This window comes from Oncorhynchus gorbuscha, linkage group LG19 (assembly GCF_021184085.1).
Source record: "Oncorhynchus gorbuscha isolate QuinsamMale2020 ecotype Even-year linkage group LG19, OgorEven_v1.0, whole genome shotgun sequence".
Taxonomy (NCBI): Eukaryota; Metazoa; Chordata; class Actinopteri; order Salmoniformes; family Salmonidae; genus Oncorhynchus; species Oncorhynchus gorbuscha.
In genome coordinates, this window is record NC_060191.1 from 53,453,407 (window position 1) to 53,472,707 (window position 19,301).

Genomic DNA, 19,301 nt, shown 5'->3' on the forward strand with positions numbered 1-19,301 from the left:
TTTTTTTAACAAGGAAATCGTGCTGTGTTTTGTTGAACATAAGGAATGTTAAATTACTTTTACTTTTGATTCTTAATTATATTTTAGCAATTACATATAATTTTGATACTTAAGTAGATTTAAATCCAGAAACTTTTACTCAAGCAGTATTTTTACTGGGTGACTTTTACTTTTACTTGAGTCATTTTCTATTAAGGTTTCTTTACGTTTACTCAAGTATGACAATTGTGTACTTTTTCCACCACTGCACCTTTCCAATAAGTCAGTTCAACACATTTCTGCCCTGCTAGAGGTGCCCCGGTCAACTGTGTGTGCCGTTATTGTGAAGTGGAAATGTCGAGGAGCAACAACGGCTCAACCTCGAAGTGTTAGGCCACACAAGCTAACAGAACGGGACCGCCGAGTGCTGAAGTACGTAAACACTGTCTGTCCTTGGTTGCAACACTCAATACCGTGTTCCAAAGTGTCTCTAGAAGGAACTTCAGCAGAACAACTGTTCGTCGGGAGCTTCATGAAATGGTTTTCCATGGCCGAGAAGCCGCACACAAGCATAAAATCACCATGCGCAATGCCAAGCGTCGGGCAGTGGTGTAAAGCTCGCAGCCATTGGACTCTGGAGCAGTGGAAACTAGTTCTCTGGAGTGATGAATCACACTTAACCATCTGGCAGTCCGACGGGAAAATCTTGGTTTGGCGGATGCCAGGAGAACACTACTTGCCCCAATGCATAGTGCCAACTGTAACATTTGGTGGAGGAGGAATAATGGTTTGGGCTAGGCCTCTTAGTTGTGAAGGGAAATCTTAACATTACAGCATATAATGAAATTGTAGATGATTCTGAGCTTCCAACTTTGTGGCAACAGTGTGTGAAAGGCCCTTTCCTGTTTCAGCATGGTAATGCACAAAACGAGGTCCATACAGAAATTATTTGTCGATTTAGTGTGGAAGAACTTGACTGGTCTGCACAGCCCCTGACCTCAACCCATCAAACACCTTTGAGATGAATTGGAATGCAGGCTGAACTAGGCCTTATCGCCCAACATCAGTGTCCGACCTCACTAATGTTCCAACATTTAGTGGAACGCCTTCCCAGAAGAGTGGAGGCTGTTATAGCAGCAAAGCGGGGACCAATGCCATATTAACGCCCATGATTTTGGAATGAGATGTTCAACGAGCATGTGTCCACATACTTTTGGTCATGTAGTGTAGGTGCACTTCATTCACATCAATTTGATGAATTAACTTGTTCCCTTCTGACCATCCTTAACCTCACCCTTCATTGTCCTCCATCTGTGCGCGTGGGGTTGCATGTGACGATGGTCGCTGTGTCAGGCAGTCTGGTGTGATGGGGTAAGAGACTGTCCAGCAGGGCAGGATGAAGCTCAGTGTTGTAAGAATCCATTTTTACATTACATTTTGGTCATTTAGAAGATTTTACAGTCAGTGCATTACCCTCAAGGTAGTATAACAACTACATCAGGGATTGTAAGTTAGCTGTTTGATTAAGAAAAGTTTATCAGCAAAATCGTAGCTAATAAGAAAAGAGAAGCGTTAGTGTTCGTGCAAGAAAGGCAAGTACAACAGTAAGTGTGAGGTTATTTAATTTATTTTCGCTAGAAGGTTCAAACGAGGTACTCTTTTGAAGATGGATATATTTTCGGATGCTTTACCTTTACCCATTCAGACCTCTTGTCATCTGCCTTGACAAAGACCTGGCTGGGACATTTTACTGTACAGGTACTGTGTGTCTACTTCTGTTTGTTTTTGCTCTTTTACTTAACATTGTGTGTTGTGCTATTTGTTTTTCTACAGTGAGGCTGTGTGGCTCCAGTTTTCTTCTGCAAGCCTATTTGTCTGACATTGGATCGTGGAGGACAGTGTGCTCAGATGGATGGGCTGATCACCATGGGAAGGCAGCCTGACAGTGTTTAGGATACAGCAGGTGAGACATACTGTATCTAGATTCAGATTGAGATTTATTTTGTTTTTATATTTATGCCCATTGGTATAGTATAGAGAATGTAATCTTCCCCATATGCATTGTGAGATAGTCAAGCAAGCGTAAACGTGAATGTAAAACAGTGAGCATGTGTTATGGTCATTTATTTCATTTGTTTCCTATGGGTTCACAGAGACACATGTTAAATCTGGCCGACAAATGCCAGTGGATTCTTAATGCTGAAGTCTGGATCAAGCCCTGACACACCCATAATGCAACAGCTTGCGGGCACGTCAGTGAAAAAATGTGAGCCAATCACATTTCATATCACACCATTTCCCAACGGTATGTAATGTTAAACTCTTGATAACACCATCTGTATTTTTGTGATTCCTTTTAATCTCCTCAGTGAAACCTGTCCCAGTGTTAATGGGGTGACCCTGAAGTGCATAGGTAAGTCATTATGTAACTTTCTCAGTAAATAGGTATAGAGCAACTTCATGTAAAGTGTTACCACCTGATAAACCTCTGTCTCCAGACTGTGGTACCAGAGTAGTCTCCAATTTGAGTTGTGTAGTGGGGGGCCAGGAGGCTAGTTTGGGGGCCATGGCAGGTCAGCCTCCAGGACTTTCACGTCTGCGCGGTTCCATCATCACCCCATACTGGATAGTGATGGCAGCACACTGCATAGTGGAGTAAGTCCATAGACATATATACTGTACAGTATGTGCACTATATCATTGAAATATACACTACCGGTCAAAAGTTTTAGAACACCCCCATTTTTCCAGTTTTTATCGCAACATAAGCAGTTCAAGTCCATTGAATAACCTGAAATGGTACAAAGGTAAGAAGTAAACTTCCAGAGGTTAATTTTTTTTAAAGGGTTTAGGTTAACAAAAACAGAAAAATAATGTACATTTCAGAGTTATAAGAAAGGGCCTTTTTCAGGGAAAAGGTAATGGGTTAACAACATACAGCTGTTCTGGAGCAATGGAAGTAAATTAAGCCTTGAAAGTTGATGCTCACGTTTCCTACAGGTGTCCCAACTTTTGTTGATTACTTACCAACCCTCTGTCTGGATAACAGCAGTGTTGGAACAGACTGTGTTACTACACACTTTCAGCATTATTTGGACATTATTGTACTGCAGGAAGTAGTATATTGCTATCATAATGTTGAGGAAAAATGCAATTAACAAAAGACAGACCATTATAACCCTTAACAGTGTAGGTCTTTCCTACACTGTTTCCTACACCATCAAAAGGCACTTGGAAACTGGAGGAAATTCTGACAGGAAGAGGTCTGGCAGACCCAAAACCACAACAGAATCAGAATACAAGTTTCTGAGAGTCAACAGCTTGCGTGATAGGCGGCTCACAGGACAACAGCTTCAAGCACCTCTTAACACTGGTTGAAGTAAGCAAGTCTCAGTTTCAACTGTGAAGAGAAGACTTCGAGCTGCAGGTTTGACAGGTTGAGTGGCAGTAAGAAAGCCACTGCTAAGATGGCAAAATAAGAAGAGGCTTGCCTGGGCCACGAAGCACTGCCGGTGGACTACTGAAGACTGGACGACGGTCTTATGGATCGAGGAACAAACCAGACATCTATGGAAACGTGGCCTTCTTCCTAGGCTGGATCTATGAAACCATTAAATCCATTGTTATGATTTACATGCATACACTTTTTAATAATAGGAAGTTGTAACTATGGTGTGTTTGGTTTTGCAGAAATAAAGATAAACTGGGAAATCACTGGTGGACAATCAGAATGAAATGGTGGAAACATTTTTCTGAATAGAAAAGCCAGAAAGATGTTTGTACGTACAGTGTTATCAGAAATTCCGATGTTATAAACAACAAATTCAATATTTGTGCTCATTTGTATGTATTCATTAAATGACTACTTCTACATCCTGATACTGTTCAGTTTGAAAAGTCATTACGTTTATGTACCACTTTGACCACCAGATGGTGCTTGTTCTTGGTAGTTCCTCTTGAGCTCAAGATTAGAGACAGTGAACCTGCATCATGATGCCCTCTACTTGTGTAACTCTTTCTTTAGTCATACTAGTCAAGGGGATTGTTTATCCAGGTTGAAGGCTGTTGGAATAGAGGCCGGGCCTATTATCACACTGGAATGAGAGAGCCTTTACTTTAATCTGGTCAATGTAATTATATACAATCACAACTTTGGCACTGATATACAGTTAAAACACATTTTATACAAACATGATCATGCACAACAGTTTCATATCAACACCTTTGCAACATATTTTCTTTAACTTTTGATAGAAAAATACAGTACATCTTAAGACAATTTATCTCCACTTATGAAATCATGGGTAACTTTGGGTGTTGTACAATTTAGAACATTAATTAGTATAGAAACATGTGCCCTTACAAATCAGTTTTCTGTATGTGTCTACCAAGGGCAAGTTTTGAAAATAATATTATACAATCACATTGACATTTCAAATATGTATAGCAGTAAAAGTACATCATCAATGTCGGTTACAAAATCCTATCGATTGCTTCATTCTCACTCATACAGATGCAGTGATATTGATCTTCATATTTTTTGACACTTTTGATCAGTGCAATTAAAAATGTTACAAAGCATGCTGGTTCCAATATGAGGACATTGTAAACGAGAAGGGAAGTATGATATCAACCTAAGTGACTTTCTTACCCCAACATAATGTCTGAACTCCTGGTTGTGCTTTGTGAATGAAAATAAGAAACTGCTACGAAACATTCCTCCTTTTATCACAGAAGTTGACATGAAATAATGGTATTGATACCTGTGGGGAACATTCAACAAAGCATTTACAATATCCTATTTTGAGTTGAGGCTTCTAAGAAGTCAAAATAAACCTGACTGGTTAAGAGTTCTTTGGACCTTGTCTCTCAGCTGAGAGCAGTGTGCTTCACTACCATTTTGTAGGCAGTGGAGAATCAGCAGGTAATATGTGCAATGAGGAACTGGGCTGGCATAAGGATAGCATGATTCCTTTGTGCTACCCAACCTTCAGTCTTATAACATGTGTCTAAATTAATCAGAGGTTGATGTAAAACTGGAGTGCAAAGAACTGGTAACATCTAAGCTAAGACAAGTGTTCACTGGTCAAACGGGTTAGGTTTTTTCCCCCCATGATATGTCCAGAGAACAGTCCTATTGGTCAGTGAAGCCCCAACCCCTCCCCTTTCCCAGCCTCAGTAGAACTGGGACTGCCGGTGGCCACTTGTCGTGTCACCCGAGGCCCGCCTCAGTCACTTGATGCGGTGGCGGACCAGCGAGGACTCATCAGTGATCTCGCCGGACTGGTCTCGGTGACGACAGGACAGGAGGAGGAGCAGGATGAGGAGTACCACAGCACAGACGGCCATCAGGGCATAGGAGATGACCCAGAGAAGGGGCTCCTTCAGCAGCCCTCCAGCAGCACAGTCCGATGCCACATCTGCAGATGAGAAGGGCCCCAAGATCTCTGACACGGCTAGCCCACCGTTCACTAGAGCGAGGGAGGGTTTGGGGTTATAATGACTGACGTATTGAGGAATGCAATATTTTGGATACGAAGGACACTTGACCAAGCAGATAAACATTTAATAGCCCCAAAAAATACATTTTCTGATGCTAGAGCCCTAACCATATTGTATTGGAAGTCCAAGGCTTTATGTAAGACCCAATAATATCCTTTATGCCCTTAAGTGTCTCCAGCCCTCACCTGCACATCTGCTGACAGCGAAGCCCACCCTCTTCTCAGCCCGGTCGAAGACTACGTAGAAGCCCTCCATGACGGTTGCTCCAATCACCAGGCCGTTGGCTGACGACGAGATGCCGAAGCGGAAGCAGTCCAGCCTACCGTCCACGTCTGTGATTGGCTGGATATACAGCTGCAGGGAGGAGCCACACAGACACACTAATGTCAAAGAGCTGTCAGCAAACAGATCTAAAGCTCATAACAAGATGACTGATGTTGGTTGGCGTAAAACAACAAAACACACGGGGGCAACATGGGGGACGTTTGTTGTCACCTGAGGGAGGATGGAGATTTTGAAGGACTGGCTGTTGTTGGTGGCTCTCAGGTAGATGGACAGTTTAGGGAAGAACCTCCACGGTGTCTCTCCCTTCAACCAGCAGGCCAGTTTAGTGCCACCCCAGAACCCTGAGGTGAAGTCCTGGATCTGGACCATAGATAGACAGCGATGGATTAAGACTCCAACAAAACTACGGAGTTGTGAAAAAAAAGTGTACTTTTACATAGATGACTACACATTTTCTCTCAGATCTGTAGACCAGAACAAAGTTGGCCATATTGGGGTGGAAAAATACAGGCCATGGTCATACTGTATGAAAAGGAAATAACTTGCAGTGTCCTCAGACAACCAGGTAATCCTAGAAGTCCTTTGTCATTTGATCATGAGCACAGAGGCTGACATACCAGAGATGTTTTTGAGATGGCCTCCACCACAGCATTGAACACATTCACAGGCAGCCGCAGAAGAGTGGTTCCACTGTCCACTATGGCTTTATCCTGGTTGTACTGGGAGAAGGAGAAAGAGTGAGGAGAGAGAGATGTATAAAGAAACAGGGAGGCAGATTTTATTTTTCCTCTTCAGTTACATGGTTTCCTTTCAGAAGATCTTGATCAAACAAAAATCTGAAATGTCCACCTTGATTCCTGGAAGGCTTCAGAAACAGGATTAGCATATTGTTGTCTTTATTAACTGTTGATTTATTTCCTCTTTCCAAACCTGCACTACAGGCTAATCCACCAAGAATGCTGACTAGAAACAGCCTTGGGCTTAGGGCCCTGACGTGTTGTGCCGATTGAAACATTTAGAAAACAACATGGGGCCAGTCTGTCTCATACCTCTTTGCAGTCCAGGTTTAGATTCTGGTCCCCAACCTCCAGCTTTAATACTTCCACCTGATAGTACCACTCTTCCTTTATAGGGGTGTACCACATGGACCCCGAATACAATGTTGGTTCAACCCCTCCCATGACCTGAAACAAAACTGTGTTTTCATTCACCGTACAAATGACTGATGACAATGATTGCCTGAATACTATAATAAACTACAATGGAATGCCTTGGCACAGTTTGGTATGGCATTGCAGACAGTGATTACACCCCACCATCTCTCCCATCTGCCCCTCTCAGAGGCTCACGTGGTCGGCTCGACCGCTCCTATAACACCGACAGCCCTGCTCTCGGCAGGGGGCTCTCTTAGCTTAATTAGCCACTCACTAACTAGATTGGGCATCCAATGGGGAAACTCATTGAGAGGCGCAGAGACTTGCTAGCGATCATGTTTCTAAAAATGCCGCTCAGTCTCATCCGCCCTTGAAAGGTTTATCGAGTCTGGGCGTCGGGAGCAATATTATGCCAAGTGTCTGCCTAGCGTGCGTGAGATTAACAGCCTCAATAATCATCCTCTTTTGCAGTACAACAACCAGCCTTTATAAGTCTCCCCCCCAGCATTCACTCCTCCCATACATAGCCTTTAGCTTTCTCCTCCTGACTACTCACAAGACTTCCCCCCGCGGGGTCGGCAGTGGTGCTGTCTGACAACCCAGCTCCGCACATCTGGAGGGAGAACACATCTGGGATGCCTGTCTGTCGTACCACGGAGTTAAAGAAGGGCTCCACCGAGGAGTCAGGCTGAGAAACAGGAGACAAACACAAAACACTGGTCATTAACTTAGTATAAAACAGTGTAATGTCTTGGCTGTCCTATTGGTCAATAGTGAAGCTGTAAGCACAGAGAATGACAGCATAAAGTCTTATCAGTTATCACTGTGACTAAACAGGACCCCCCCCCCCATATACCTTGACTTCACATGGTGTATATATACATGTGATGTTTGACAAACATTCTGCAAATCATCTGAACAAAAGCTGAGAACTGCAGTACAGAGTGGTCACCGTACGTTCTTGCATGTTAATGATTTAAAATGGTTGACCTCAATCTGCATAAGGCATACATTGTGTCAGCTCAGAATAGCCTCAGCCACCACACCCCATGGGTCTATGTGATGATGAGATTATGAATAATATCATGTGTGTGAACCTTGATTTGCTCTTTGATAACATTCAGCAGCTCTTCATGCCCCGCCACGCTTACGTACACCACTGTGCCAAATCAAACAGACATGGCGAAAGGCATGGAACCCCTTCCTTCATATCCAGAGTCCCAGGGTGCACCAAGCCCAACCCCTTTACCTGAGCCAGCAGGGGGTAGGCCAGGCCCAGGATGCCCTGCCAGTTGACCCCCGGGAGGAAGAATCCGTTGGAGGAGAGAATGGTGGCGATGTTGATGGTGGGGGTGCCGGGGATGCTGGGGATGCGGACGTGGTCGGTGCCCAGCTCGCCCTCCCAGTTGCCCTGGGTGTACTTGACGGCCACGCCCCTGCCAGTGGACTGGTACGTACTGGAACTGAACACAGGGAGGGACAGGGAGAGTCACCAGTACTCTTAGACAAAGGAAATCTTATCAAACACATGCCTGAGCAAATTCTAAACAAAAATCAACACGATCAGATTGTAGTATAAATTATGAGATTGATGTGAAACACTGATTATTGAATTAAGGCATTTTCTAATATTATTGGGGCCACCAAATAGAATGTGTAGATAACGTAGGCTTCTTATTGACCTTATAGAAAGAGCTATTCCACAGAGTAAATATGAGAGCCTGACGACTTACAGTGCTGTGTTGAAGAAGTGTGTGATGAAGGGATGTGCTGCTGCAGCCACTGCAAAGTTACTGCTTCCCGTATCAACCAGGATATTCAGCTGGAAAACAAAAGAGTAGTGAGTACTTTATCAATCATTCAACCATCTGGGTTAAGCACACAGAACAACTCAACCCCATTCATCTTAATACACGCAATAAGCACACAAACTGACTCACAGTCAGTAATCGTGCTTTGAGCTGAACAGGGTATTTACTAATATGCTTCTGACGTCTGAGGATTAGAAAAAAAGCTCTCTGGTCTGGTAGTCATTGGGAAAAATGTCCACCCATTGCTCCAGAGTCTAAATGTCCCTCCAACCTGGTATTTGTCGACTGTGTGCGAGCAGGAGCGGAGCATGAGCCAGCAAAGCAGCAGTTGAGATTATGTTTTCTCAGGCATCAATTCAACGAGGGGGAACTAATGAGATAACCGACTTCTGTCACCTTGGTGACCGGCGCAGAAGAGTCGTTACTTAACATTCCTCATCATTAAAGAGGCCATAATAAACAGGCCCCCCACGGTCTCTTTGCCATTTAAACATAACCTCAAATCATGTTAGGCTGCATACCCAGCCTTTAAGGCACTTTGGATTGATGGAGGAGAGGTAACACACAGGAAACACACAGGAATGCGGTCTGCTGGTGTGACATTCTATTTCCTGTTTCTTCCCTAAAGCAGCCTGAGGAAAACATGATTTTCTGGATATTTGTTTCCATCCAACTAAAGCATGGGCTTCATCAAAGCTAAGAATAAGAAGTGACTAATTCAGAGATTTTACAGTGAAGACCTTACTTGACACCCAGACAGAACAAATGGAGCATTCTGCTCTCAATAAATAGGCTGCTCAAGAGTACTCTGCAAAACAACAACAGATGAGCAGGAAGTATTGAAGACGGACAAACACTGAGTAAATAGGCCTAGCTATTCCTCACAATATACGGTAAACAAAAACCCTAGTAGGATCTACAGTGCCTTCAGAAAGTATTCATACCCCTTGACTTATTTCACATTTTGTTGTGTTACAGCCTGAATTCAAAATGGACTAAATAAAAATGAATCTCGCTCATCTACACACAATACCGCATAATGTTTTTAGACATTCTTGCAGATGTATTGACAATGAAATACAGAAATATCTCATTTACATAACTATTCACATCCCCGAGTCAATCAATACATGTTAGTATTACCTTTGGTAGTTATTACAGCTGTGAGTCTTTTTGGGTAAGTCTGTAAGCGCTTTGCCCACCTGGATTTTACAATATTCGTATTATTATTATTTTTAATTCTTCCAAAATCTGTCAAAACTGTAACTAGGTCACTCAGGAACATTCAATGTCATCTTGGTAAGCAACTCCAGTGTATATTTGGCCTTATGTTTTAGAATATTGTTGAAAGGTGAATTTGTCTCACAGTGTTGGAAAGCAGGCTGAACCATGTTTTCCTCTAGGATTTTGCCTGTGCTTAGTTTCTTTTCATCAACCCAAAAAAAAGCCACCACCATGCTTGAAAATATGAACAGTTGTACTCAGTAATGTGTTGGACTTGCCACAAATATAACGCTTTTTATTCAGGACATAAAGTTCATTTTTTGGCCACATTTCTTGCAGTTTTACTTTAGTGCCTTATTGCAAACAGGATGCATGTGGAAAAAGTCAAGGGGTGTGAATACTTTCTGAAGGCACTGTACTTCCTCAAAGCTCTATGTTACGTCCCTATCTGTGTTTCCTAGTTGGACTGGCCAAAGTCCCACCACCATGGCTCTGACATCTGAAACCCTACTGCCACCACACCGATGGCAGCACGCCACTCACGTTGGGCCCAAACCGGACAGACCATCCTGACGCAGTCTGTTGGGGAAAACTAGGGGCATTTCCTTGTACCTCCTACCCTCTCAATCCTCTTCCATACTCCCCTAGCCTGGCTGGGCCACTGCCAGGCAAATCCCTCCTATTCCACATCCCCGAGCCAGCACGGCGGCCTAGTCGCCTGTGGTTGAGCCTTGCCTGGCTAATTAGCAGAGGCTCAGTGGAGGGGACGTACATCTGCTACCTGTTTGTACCAATTACCAGATGTGACGCACTCCAGCCAACACCTCAGCCTTGCTGCGACGGGGCTAACAGATGTGGCAATTAGTGGTTAATTTGAATAACGCCTTGTTTAACATCAGGCCTCTAATTGCATCATACTGTAGATAGAACTGTTTGAGGTTTGGTGTTATTGTGCCCCCTCCCCTTGTTCTCTCTTTCTCTCCCCACCACATTCTCTCTCCCCTCCTTACCTCCCCTCTTCTCTTCTCTCCCCTCCCTACCACCTTCTCTCCCCTCCCTACCCTACAATTTTCTCTCCCTACCTACCTACCCTCTTCTCTCCCCTCCCTGCCTCCCCTCTTCTCTTCTCACACCTTCCCTATTCTGTCCTCTCCCCTCCCTACCTTCCCACTCCTCTTCCTTCCCTACCCTCTTCCTCCTCTCCCCTCCCCCTCTTCCTTCCCTACCCTCTTCTCCCCTCTTCTGTTCCCTCCCCTCCACACCATCCCTCTTCTCTCCCCTCCCTGCCTCCCCTCTTCTCTTCTCACACCTTCCCTATTCTGTCCTCTCCCTCCCTACCTTCCCACTCCTCTTCCTTCCCTACCCTCTTCCTCCTCCTCTCCCCTCCCCCTCTTCCTTCCCTACCCTCTTCTCCCCTTCTGTTCCCTCCCCTCCACACCATCCCTCTTCTCTCCCCTCCCTGCCTCCCCTCTTCTCTTCTCACACCTTCCCTATTCTGTTCTCTCCTCTCCTTACCTCCACCCTCCTCTCCCTACCTACCCTCTTCTATCCGCTCCATACCTTCCCACTACTCTTCTCTCCTTACCTTCCCTCTTCTCAACCTTCCCTACCCTCTTCCTCCTCTCCCCTCTTCTGTTCCCTCCTCTCCAAACCATCCTTCTTCTTTTCTCTCCCCACCTACCCTCTTCTCTCCCCTCCCTGCCTCCCCTAGTCTCTTCTCACACATTCCCTATTCTCTTCTCTCCCCTCCTTAAACCTTCTCTTCCCTCTTCTCTCCTCCCTTTACTCCACTCCCTACTTTCCCCTCTTCTCTTTTCCCACCCCTCCCCTCCCCTCTTCCTCCTCTCCCCTCTTCTCTCCCCTCCACACCATCCCTCCCCTCTTCTCTTCTCACCTACCCTCTTCTCTCTTCTTCTCTTCTCACACCTTCCCTATTCGGTTCTCTCCCCTCCCTACTTTCCCTCTTCTCTTCCCTCCCTTCCCACTCCTCTTCTCTCCCTACTTTCCCTCTTCCCTACCCTCGTCCTCCTCTCCTGTTCCCTCCCCTCCAAACCATCCCTCTTCTCTCCCCACCTACCCTTCCCTCTTCTCTCCCCTCCACACTTTCCCACTTCTCTCCCTACCTTCCCTCTTCTCAACTGTCCCTACCCTCTTCCTCCTCTCCACACCTCCCCTCTTCTCTTCTCTTCCTACCTTCCCTATTCTGTTCTCTCCCCTCCCTACCTTCCCACTCCTCTTCTCTCCCTACCTTCCCTCTTCTTGACCTTCCCTCCCCTCTTCTGTTCCCTCCCCTCCACACCTTACCTCTTCTCTTCCTACCACCCCTCTTCTCTTCCTACCTCTACTCTTCTCTCTACCCCCGTTCCTCCCCCTACCTACCCTCTTCTCTCTCCTCTCTACCTTCCCCCCTCCCCCACCTTCCCTCTTCTTTTCTCTCCCCTCCCGACCTTCCCTCTTCTCTCCTTAAACCTTCTCTTCCCTCTTCTCTCTCCTCCCTACCCCCTCCCTTCACTCCACTCCCTACTTTCCCTCTTCCCTACCCTCTTCCTCCTCTCCCCTCTTCTGTTCCCTCCCCTCCAAACCATCCCTCTTCACATCTCTCCCCACCTACCCTCTTTTCTTCTCTCCCTACCTACCCTCTTTTCTTCTCTCCCTACCTACCATCTTCTCTCCCCTCCCTGCCACCCCTCTTCTCTTCTCACACATTCCCTATTCTGTTCTCTCCCTACCTTCCCTCTTCTTGACCTTCCCTACCCTCTTATGTTCCCTCCCCACCTCCCCTCTTCTCTCTTCCGTACCCTATTCCTCCTCTCCCCTCTTCTCACACCTTCCCTCTTCTCCCCCCCACCGGCCCTCTTCTCTCCCCTCCCCACATTCCCTCTTCTCTTTTCCCACCCCTCCTCTCCCTTCCCTACCCTCTTCCTCCTCTACCCTCTTCTCTTCTCACACCTTCCCTCTTCTGTTCTCTCCCTTCCCTACCTTCCCTCTTCTCTCCCTACCTTCCCTCCCCTCTTCTCTCCCTATTTTCGCTCCCCTCTTCTCTCACCTACTTTCCCTCCCCTCTTCTCTCCACTCCTTACCTCCCCTCTTCTCTCCCCCCTCTCCTCCCTGCCCTGCCCTACCCTCTTCCTACCTCGCCTCCTCTCCCCTCCCTACCTCCCCTCCTCCTCTCCTCTCCCCTCCCTACCTCTTCTCCTCCCTACCCCTTCTCTCCTCTCTCTTCTCTCTTCTTCTCCCTACCTCTTCTCTTCTCCCTACCTCTTCTCTTCTCCCTACCTCTTCTCTTCTCCCTACCTCTTCTCTTCTCTCCTCTCCTCCCTATGCCCGCCTCTTCTCCCCTCCCAACGCTAGCCTCTTCTCTCCCCTTCTCTCCTCTCCTCTCCCTCGCCTCTTCTCTCCCCTCCCTACCTCGCCTCTTCTCTCCCCTCCCTACCTCGCCTCCTCCTCTTCTCTCCCCTCCCTACCTCGCCTCCTCCTCTTCTCTCCCCTCCCTACCTCTTCTCCTCCCTACCCCTTCTCTCCTCTCCCTACCTCTTCTCTCTCTACCCCTTCTCTCTTCTTCTCCCTACCTCTTCTCTTCACCCTACCTCTTCTCTTCTCTCCTCTCCTCCCTATGCTCGCCTCTTCTCCCCTCCCTACGCTAGCCTCTTCTCTCCTCTCCTCTCCTCTCCCTCGCCTCTTCTCTTCTCTCCCCTCCCTACCTCGCCTCTTCTCTCCCCTCCCTACCTCGCCTCTTCTCTCCCCTCCCTACCTCGCCTCTCCCCTCCCTACCTCGCCTCTCCTCTCCCCTCCCTACCTCGCCTCTCCCTACCTCGCCTCCCTACCTCTCCCCTCCCTACCTCGCCTCCCTACCTCGCCTCTTCTATCCCCTCCCTACCTCGCCTCTTCTATCCCCTCCCTACCTCGCCTCTCCCCTCCCTACCTCGCCTCTCCTCTCCCTACCTCGCCTCTCCTCTCCCCACCTCGCCTCTCCTCTCCCCCTCCCTACCTCTCCTCTCCCCTCCCTACCTCTCCTCCTCGCCTCTCCTCTCCCCTCCCCACCTCACCTCTCCTCTCCCCTCCCTACCTCGCCTCTCCTCTCCCCTCCCCACCTCGCCTCTTCTCTCCCCTCCCCGCCTCTTCTCGCCTCTTCTCTCCCTACCTCGCCTCTTCTCTCCTCTCCCTACCTCGCCTCTTCTCTCCTCTCCCTACCTCGCCTCTTCTCTCCTCTCCCTACCTCGCCTCTTCTCTCCTCTCCCTACCTCGCCTCTTCTCTCCTCTCCCTACCTCGCCTCTTCTCTCCTCTCCCTACCTCGCCTCTTCTCTCCTCTCCCTACCTCGCCTCTTCTCTCCTCTCCTCGCCTCTTCTCTCCTCTCCTCGCCTCTTCTCTCCTCTCCTCGCCTCTTCTCTCCTCTCATCTCCTCTCCTCACCTCTTCTCTCCTCTCCTCACCTCTTCTCTCCTCTCCTCTCCTCTCCTCACCTCTTCTCTCCTCACCTCGCCTCTTCTCTTCTCACCTTTTCTCTCCCTAGCTCGCCTCTTGTCTCCTCTCCTCGCCTCACCTCACCTCTCCTCACCTCCTCTCACCTCTTCTCACCTCGCCTCTTCTCGCCTCTTCTCTCCTCAACTCGCCTCTTCTCTCCTCAACTCGCCTCTCCTCTCCTCAACTCGCCTCGCCTCTTCTCTTCTCTCCTCAACTCGCCTCTCCTCTCCTCAACTCGCCTCTCCTCAACTCGCCTCGCCTCTCCCCACCTCGCCTCTTCTCTCCCCACCTCGCCTCTTCTCTCCCCTCCCCGCCTCTTCTCTCCCCTCCCCGCCTCTTCTCTCCCTACCTCGCCTCTTCTCTCCTCTCCCTACCTCGCCTCTTCTCTCCTCTCCCTACCTCGCCTCTTCTCTCCTCTCCCTACCTCGCCTCTTCTCTCCTCTCCCTACCTCGCCTCTTCTCTCCTCTCCCTACCTCGCCTCTTCTCTCCTCTCCCTACCTCGCCTCTTCTCTCCTCTCCCTACCTCGCCTCTTCTCTCCTCTCCCTACCTCGCCTCTTCTCTCCTCTCCCTACCTCGCCTCTTCTCTCCTCTCCCTACCTCGCCTCTTCTCTTCTCTCCTCTCCTCGCCTCTTCTCTCCTCTCATCTCCTCTCCTCACCTCTTCTCTCCTCTCTCTCCTCTCCTCTCCTCTCCTCTCCTCTCCTCACCTCACCTCACCTCTTCTCTCCTCACCTCGCCTCTTCTCTTCTCACCTTTTCTCTCCCTAGCTCGCCTCTTGTCTCCTCTCCTCGCCTCACCTCACCTCTCCTCACCTCCTCTCACCTCTTCTCACCTCGCCTCTTCTCGCCTCTTCTCTCCTCAACTCGCCTCTTCTCTCCTCAACTCGCCTCTCCTCTCCTCTCCTCAACTCGCCTCTCCTCGCCTCTTCTCTTCTCTCCTCAACTCGCCTCTCCTCTCCTCAACTCGCCTCTCCTCAACTCGCCTCGCCTCTCCTCAACTCGCCTCTCCTCAACTCGCCTCTCCTCAACTCGCCTCTCCTCTCCTCAACTCGCCTCTCCTCTCCTCAACTCGCCTCTCCTCTCCTCAACTCGCCTCTCCTCAACTCGCCTCTCCTCAACTCGCCTCTCCTCAACTCGCCTCTCCTCAACTCGCCTCTCCTCACCTCTTCTCTCCTCTCCTCTCCTCACCTCTTCTCTTCTCACCTTTTCTCTCCCTACCTCGCCTCTTGTCTCCTCTCCTCGCCTCACCTCACCTCTCCTCACCTCCTCTCACCTCTTCTCACCTCGCCTCTTCTCGCCTCTTCTCTCCTCAACTCGCCTCTTCTCTCCTCAACTCGCCTCTCCTCAACTCGCCTCCCTCGCCTCTTCTCTCCTCTCCTCGCCTCTTCTCTCCTCAACTCGCCTCTCCTCAACTCGCCTCTCCTCAACTCGCCTCTCCTCAACTCGCCTCTCCTCAACTCGCCTCTCCTCAACTCGCCTCTCCTCTCAACTCGCCTCTCCTCTCAACTCGCCTCTCCTCTCGCCTCTCCTCTCGCCTCTCCTCTCAACTCTTCTCTCCTCTCCTCAACTCGCCTCTTCTCAACTCGCCTCTTCTCTCCTCAACTCTTCTCCCCCTCGCCTCATCCCTCCCCTGCCTCATCCCTCCCCCGCCTCATCCCTCCCCCGCCTATTCCCTCCCTCCCCCCATCCCTCGCCTCTCTCTCTGCCTAGTGGTTAGAGTGCTGGACTAGTAACCGAAAGGTTGCTAGATCGAAGCCCCGAGATGACAAGGTAAAAAAAATCTGTTGTTCTGCCCCTGAACAAGGCAGTTAACCCACTGTTCCTAGGCCGTCATTGAAAATCATTTGTTCTTAACCGACTTGCCTAGTAAAATAAAGTCATTTTTTTAAATGCCAAGAGTGTGCAAAGCTGTCATCAAGGCAAAGGGTGGCTATTTGAAGAATCTCCAAAATATTTTGATTTGTTTAAAAAAAAAATTGGTTGCTACATGATTCCATATGTGTTATTCCATAGTTTTGATGTCTTCACTATTGTTCTACAATGTAGAAAATAGTAAAAATAAAGAAAAACCCTTGAATGAGTAGGTGTTCTAAAACGTTTGACCGGTAGTGTGTGTATGCATATCTCCTTCATTTGAAAACATTTGGACTGTGATACCAAAGAGGTCAAGAAATGTATTCCACATTGAAAACTTAAAAACAACAATAGGTCATATTCTCATATACCTTTTGACCAGGGGTACCCAGTGTCATCTCCATGTAGTAACCTCTGCCAGAGTCGCCTTGTAAGTTAGTGACCATGTCCAAAAAGTTCACTATTCCAGCTGGATCAGATGCCAGGGACAGTCCATTTCCCGAGGCTTGTATTAGTTTCAGAGGAGTTAAATCCAAATCCAACGAAGAGTTAAACGTCCCTGTAAATATTTTAAGTGGAATGGTATAGAGAGATTTTGCCATTCCAAAACAGAGCATGATAAATAATGCCCTAAAAGGAATATAACCTTTATGGTAAGCCATGGCAAATAATATTTAGGGCAAGTCAAAAGTTCAGCTCCTTGTTCAAAGTTTGCTCCTTAGTTTTCAGTTTGGCCAACATGAAACCTCCAGTGCGGTAGTCATGGTGAACGTGATGTTCCGACAACGTCGCTAAAGAAACACATAAGAAACAACTCCGGCTTTACATTTAGACACTTGTCATTTAGAAGTTTACTCCTCTCTCTGAAAGTTGTTCACCACTTTATTATTTTAGATTACTTCCTGAAATCCATATCGCGGATGTGACGAGTTTTTTTGTTGGTCAACGACGATTTGCTTGAAGGGCGCCTGTGGGGCGCACCATAGAGATAGATAGAGCACTTATTTTTATATATGTGCCATTATAGCGTCTGTGACACTACGGGCAGCGCCACTGAGTCTACAACCCATAGGCATCCCCACCTAGATAACTACTTAGACTACTTTAAAATGGTGGAAGCATGCTGGAGGCCCTGCCCATGCTAAAACTGCCTTTTGGCCACTAGAGGCCTCCATCAGCCTTTGAATTTAATTTACTTTATTTTATTTTGGGAAACAGACAACATATACAACAAAATGTACAATGTGGACCCAGACGATATCACTTGAAATTATTCATTAATATGCTTATTTCCAAAGTGGTTCTCGATGGTAAAAACAATACCACATATAATGATTAAAAGGCAAGACAAAATTACAAACAACCATAAATACATTCATTTATATTGACATCTTAAAAAGTGCCTCGATTCACTGCACTTTCCCTAACCCTAAAAATCATCCATATTAATTTCACATTAAAACAATCTATTAATTGCACATCAGGACTCCCAGGTGGTGCAGTGGTCTAAGGCTCTACATCTAAGGACTAGAGGAGTCAATTCCAGGCTGTATCACATCCAACCTTGTTTGGGAGTCCCACAGGGCGACGCACACTTGGCCCAACATTGTCCGGGTTAAGGGTAGGCCGTCATTGTAACTAAGAATTTGTTCTTAATTAACTGACTTGCCTAGTTAAATAAAGGTTACATTTTTTTAAATCATACCGATCCTTCAAATAAATACACCTGACCAGCAGTAGGGGGTAGAACTCTTTACTTTGGGGATTTTACAAGACAACACTAGCTCTGGTATTGTAACTGTATTGATTATAGACCATATCAATGTGGTGTTTCATATAACCTGGGGCACGATCATTTCAGATGAAAAACATATGATTCAGTTTAAGTTGGTCCACTCTGGACTCCAAAGGCAACAAGCCCACCTCTCAGATCTCCTGTACCCCTATGTGGGTCCTAGGGGGGACATTCAGTATATAACTGATTACATTATTTTGCATGACCTGCATTCTCCTTTTCAGTTTTTTTGATAGCCCACTATACCAAGCAGAGCAGGCATAATCAAAATGACACTGAATCAAGGTAGAGACAAGCAGTTTCTTAACTTTAATGTTAAAATATCTAGTGTTACGATATAAAAATGTCAATTTGTTCGCCATTTTCAAAATAATTTTAGCAGCAATCAGGTCTCCAGAAAGGGATTGATCTAGGGACACACCAAGAGAAGTTACACTTGTTTTAGATCCAATCTCCTTGCCTGCACAGTTTACCTTTATCTTGTCAGCCTTAAGCAATCTATGTTTTGTTCCAAACAAAATAGATTCAGATTTTTGTAGCAACAATTTGTTGTCAGTCAACCAATCTCCCTTTAAAGGCCCAGAGCCGTCAAAAACGCGATTTCTTTCTGTGATTTGTATATATTCCAACATTATGAGATTGGAATAATACTGTAAAATTGTGAACATGATAATAATGCCATTTTAGTGTAAGAGCTGTTTGAAAAGACAGGCTGAAATTTCAGTTTTGGTGGGATGGAGTGACATCACCATGCATTAAATTAGCTAATAGACTAGTAAGGAAGAGAGTTCCAAACCTCTCTACCAATAACAGCTATTTTTCTGTTTTCCCCTCCCCACTCAGATCACTCCCAGACTAACCTATCATAGCAGGCGTAAAAGAAATGCATGAAACTAGTTCCCCTACATACTGGTGTTGAGGAGAAGACCTTTTTTTCCCCAATTTTGCCTAAAATGACATACCCAAATCTAGCTACCTGTAGCTTAGGACCTGAAGCAAGGATATGCATATTCTTGATACAATTTGAAAGGAAACACTTTGAAGTTTGTGGAAATGTAAAATGAATGTAGGAGAATATAACACGTTAGATCTGGTAAAAGATAATACAAAGAAAAAACATGCATTTTTAAAGTATTTTTGTACCATCATCTTTGAAATGCAAGAGAAAGGCCATAATGTATTATTCCAGCCCAGGCACAATTGAGATTTTAGCCACTAGATGGCAGCAGTGTATG

At 46.7% G+C, this 19,301-nt stretch overlaps 1 protein-coding gene and 1 long non-coding RNA gene across 2 annotated transcripts; one reads left to right on the top strand and one right to left on the bottom strand.

The window, feature by feature from the left end:
* The first annotated feature begins 1,812 nt into the window (after positions 1-1,812).
* On the top strand, positions 1,813-3,955 carry LOC124006026. The gene is made up of 3 exons (XR_006833724.1): positions 1,813-1,942; positions 2,133-2,245; positions 2,349-3,955. It is a non-coding gene; the product is annotated as an uncharacterized LOC124006026 (long non-coding RNA).
* Positions 3,956-4,079: 124 nt separating this feature from the next.
* On the bottom strand, positions 4,080-17,243 carry LOC124006025 (beta-secretase 2-like). Its single transcript, XM_046315687.1, has 9 exons — positions 16,643-17,243; positions 8,654-8,742; positions 8,170-8,383; positions 7,477-7,608; positions 6,816-6,950; positions 6,384-6,485; positions 5,977-6,126; positions 5,667-5,835; positions 4,080-5,450 (listed from the first exon to the last, which is right to left on the bottom strand). The coding sequence occupies exons 1-9, from the start codon at positions 16,931-16,933 to the stop codon at positions 5,212-5,214; spliced, it is 1,521 nt and encodes a 506-aa protein (XP_046171643.1). The 5' UTR covers positions 16,934-17,243; the 3' UTR covers positions 4,080-5,211.
* Positions 17,244-19,301: the final 2,058 nt, after the last annotated feature.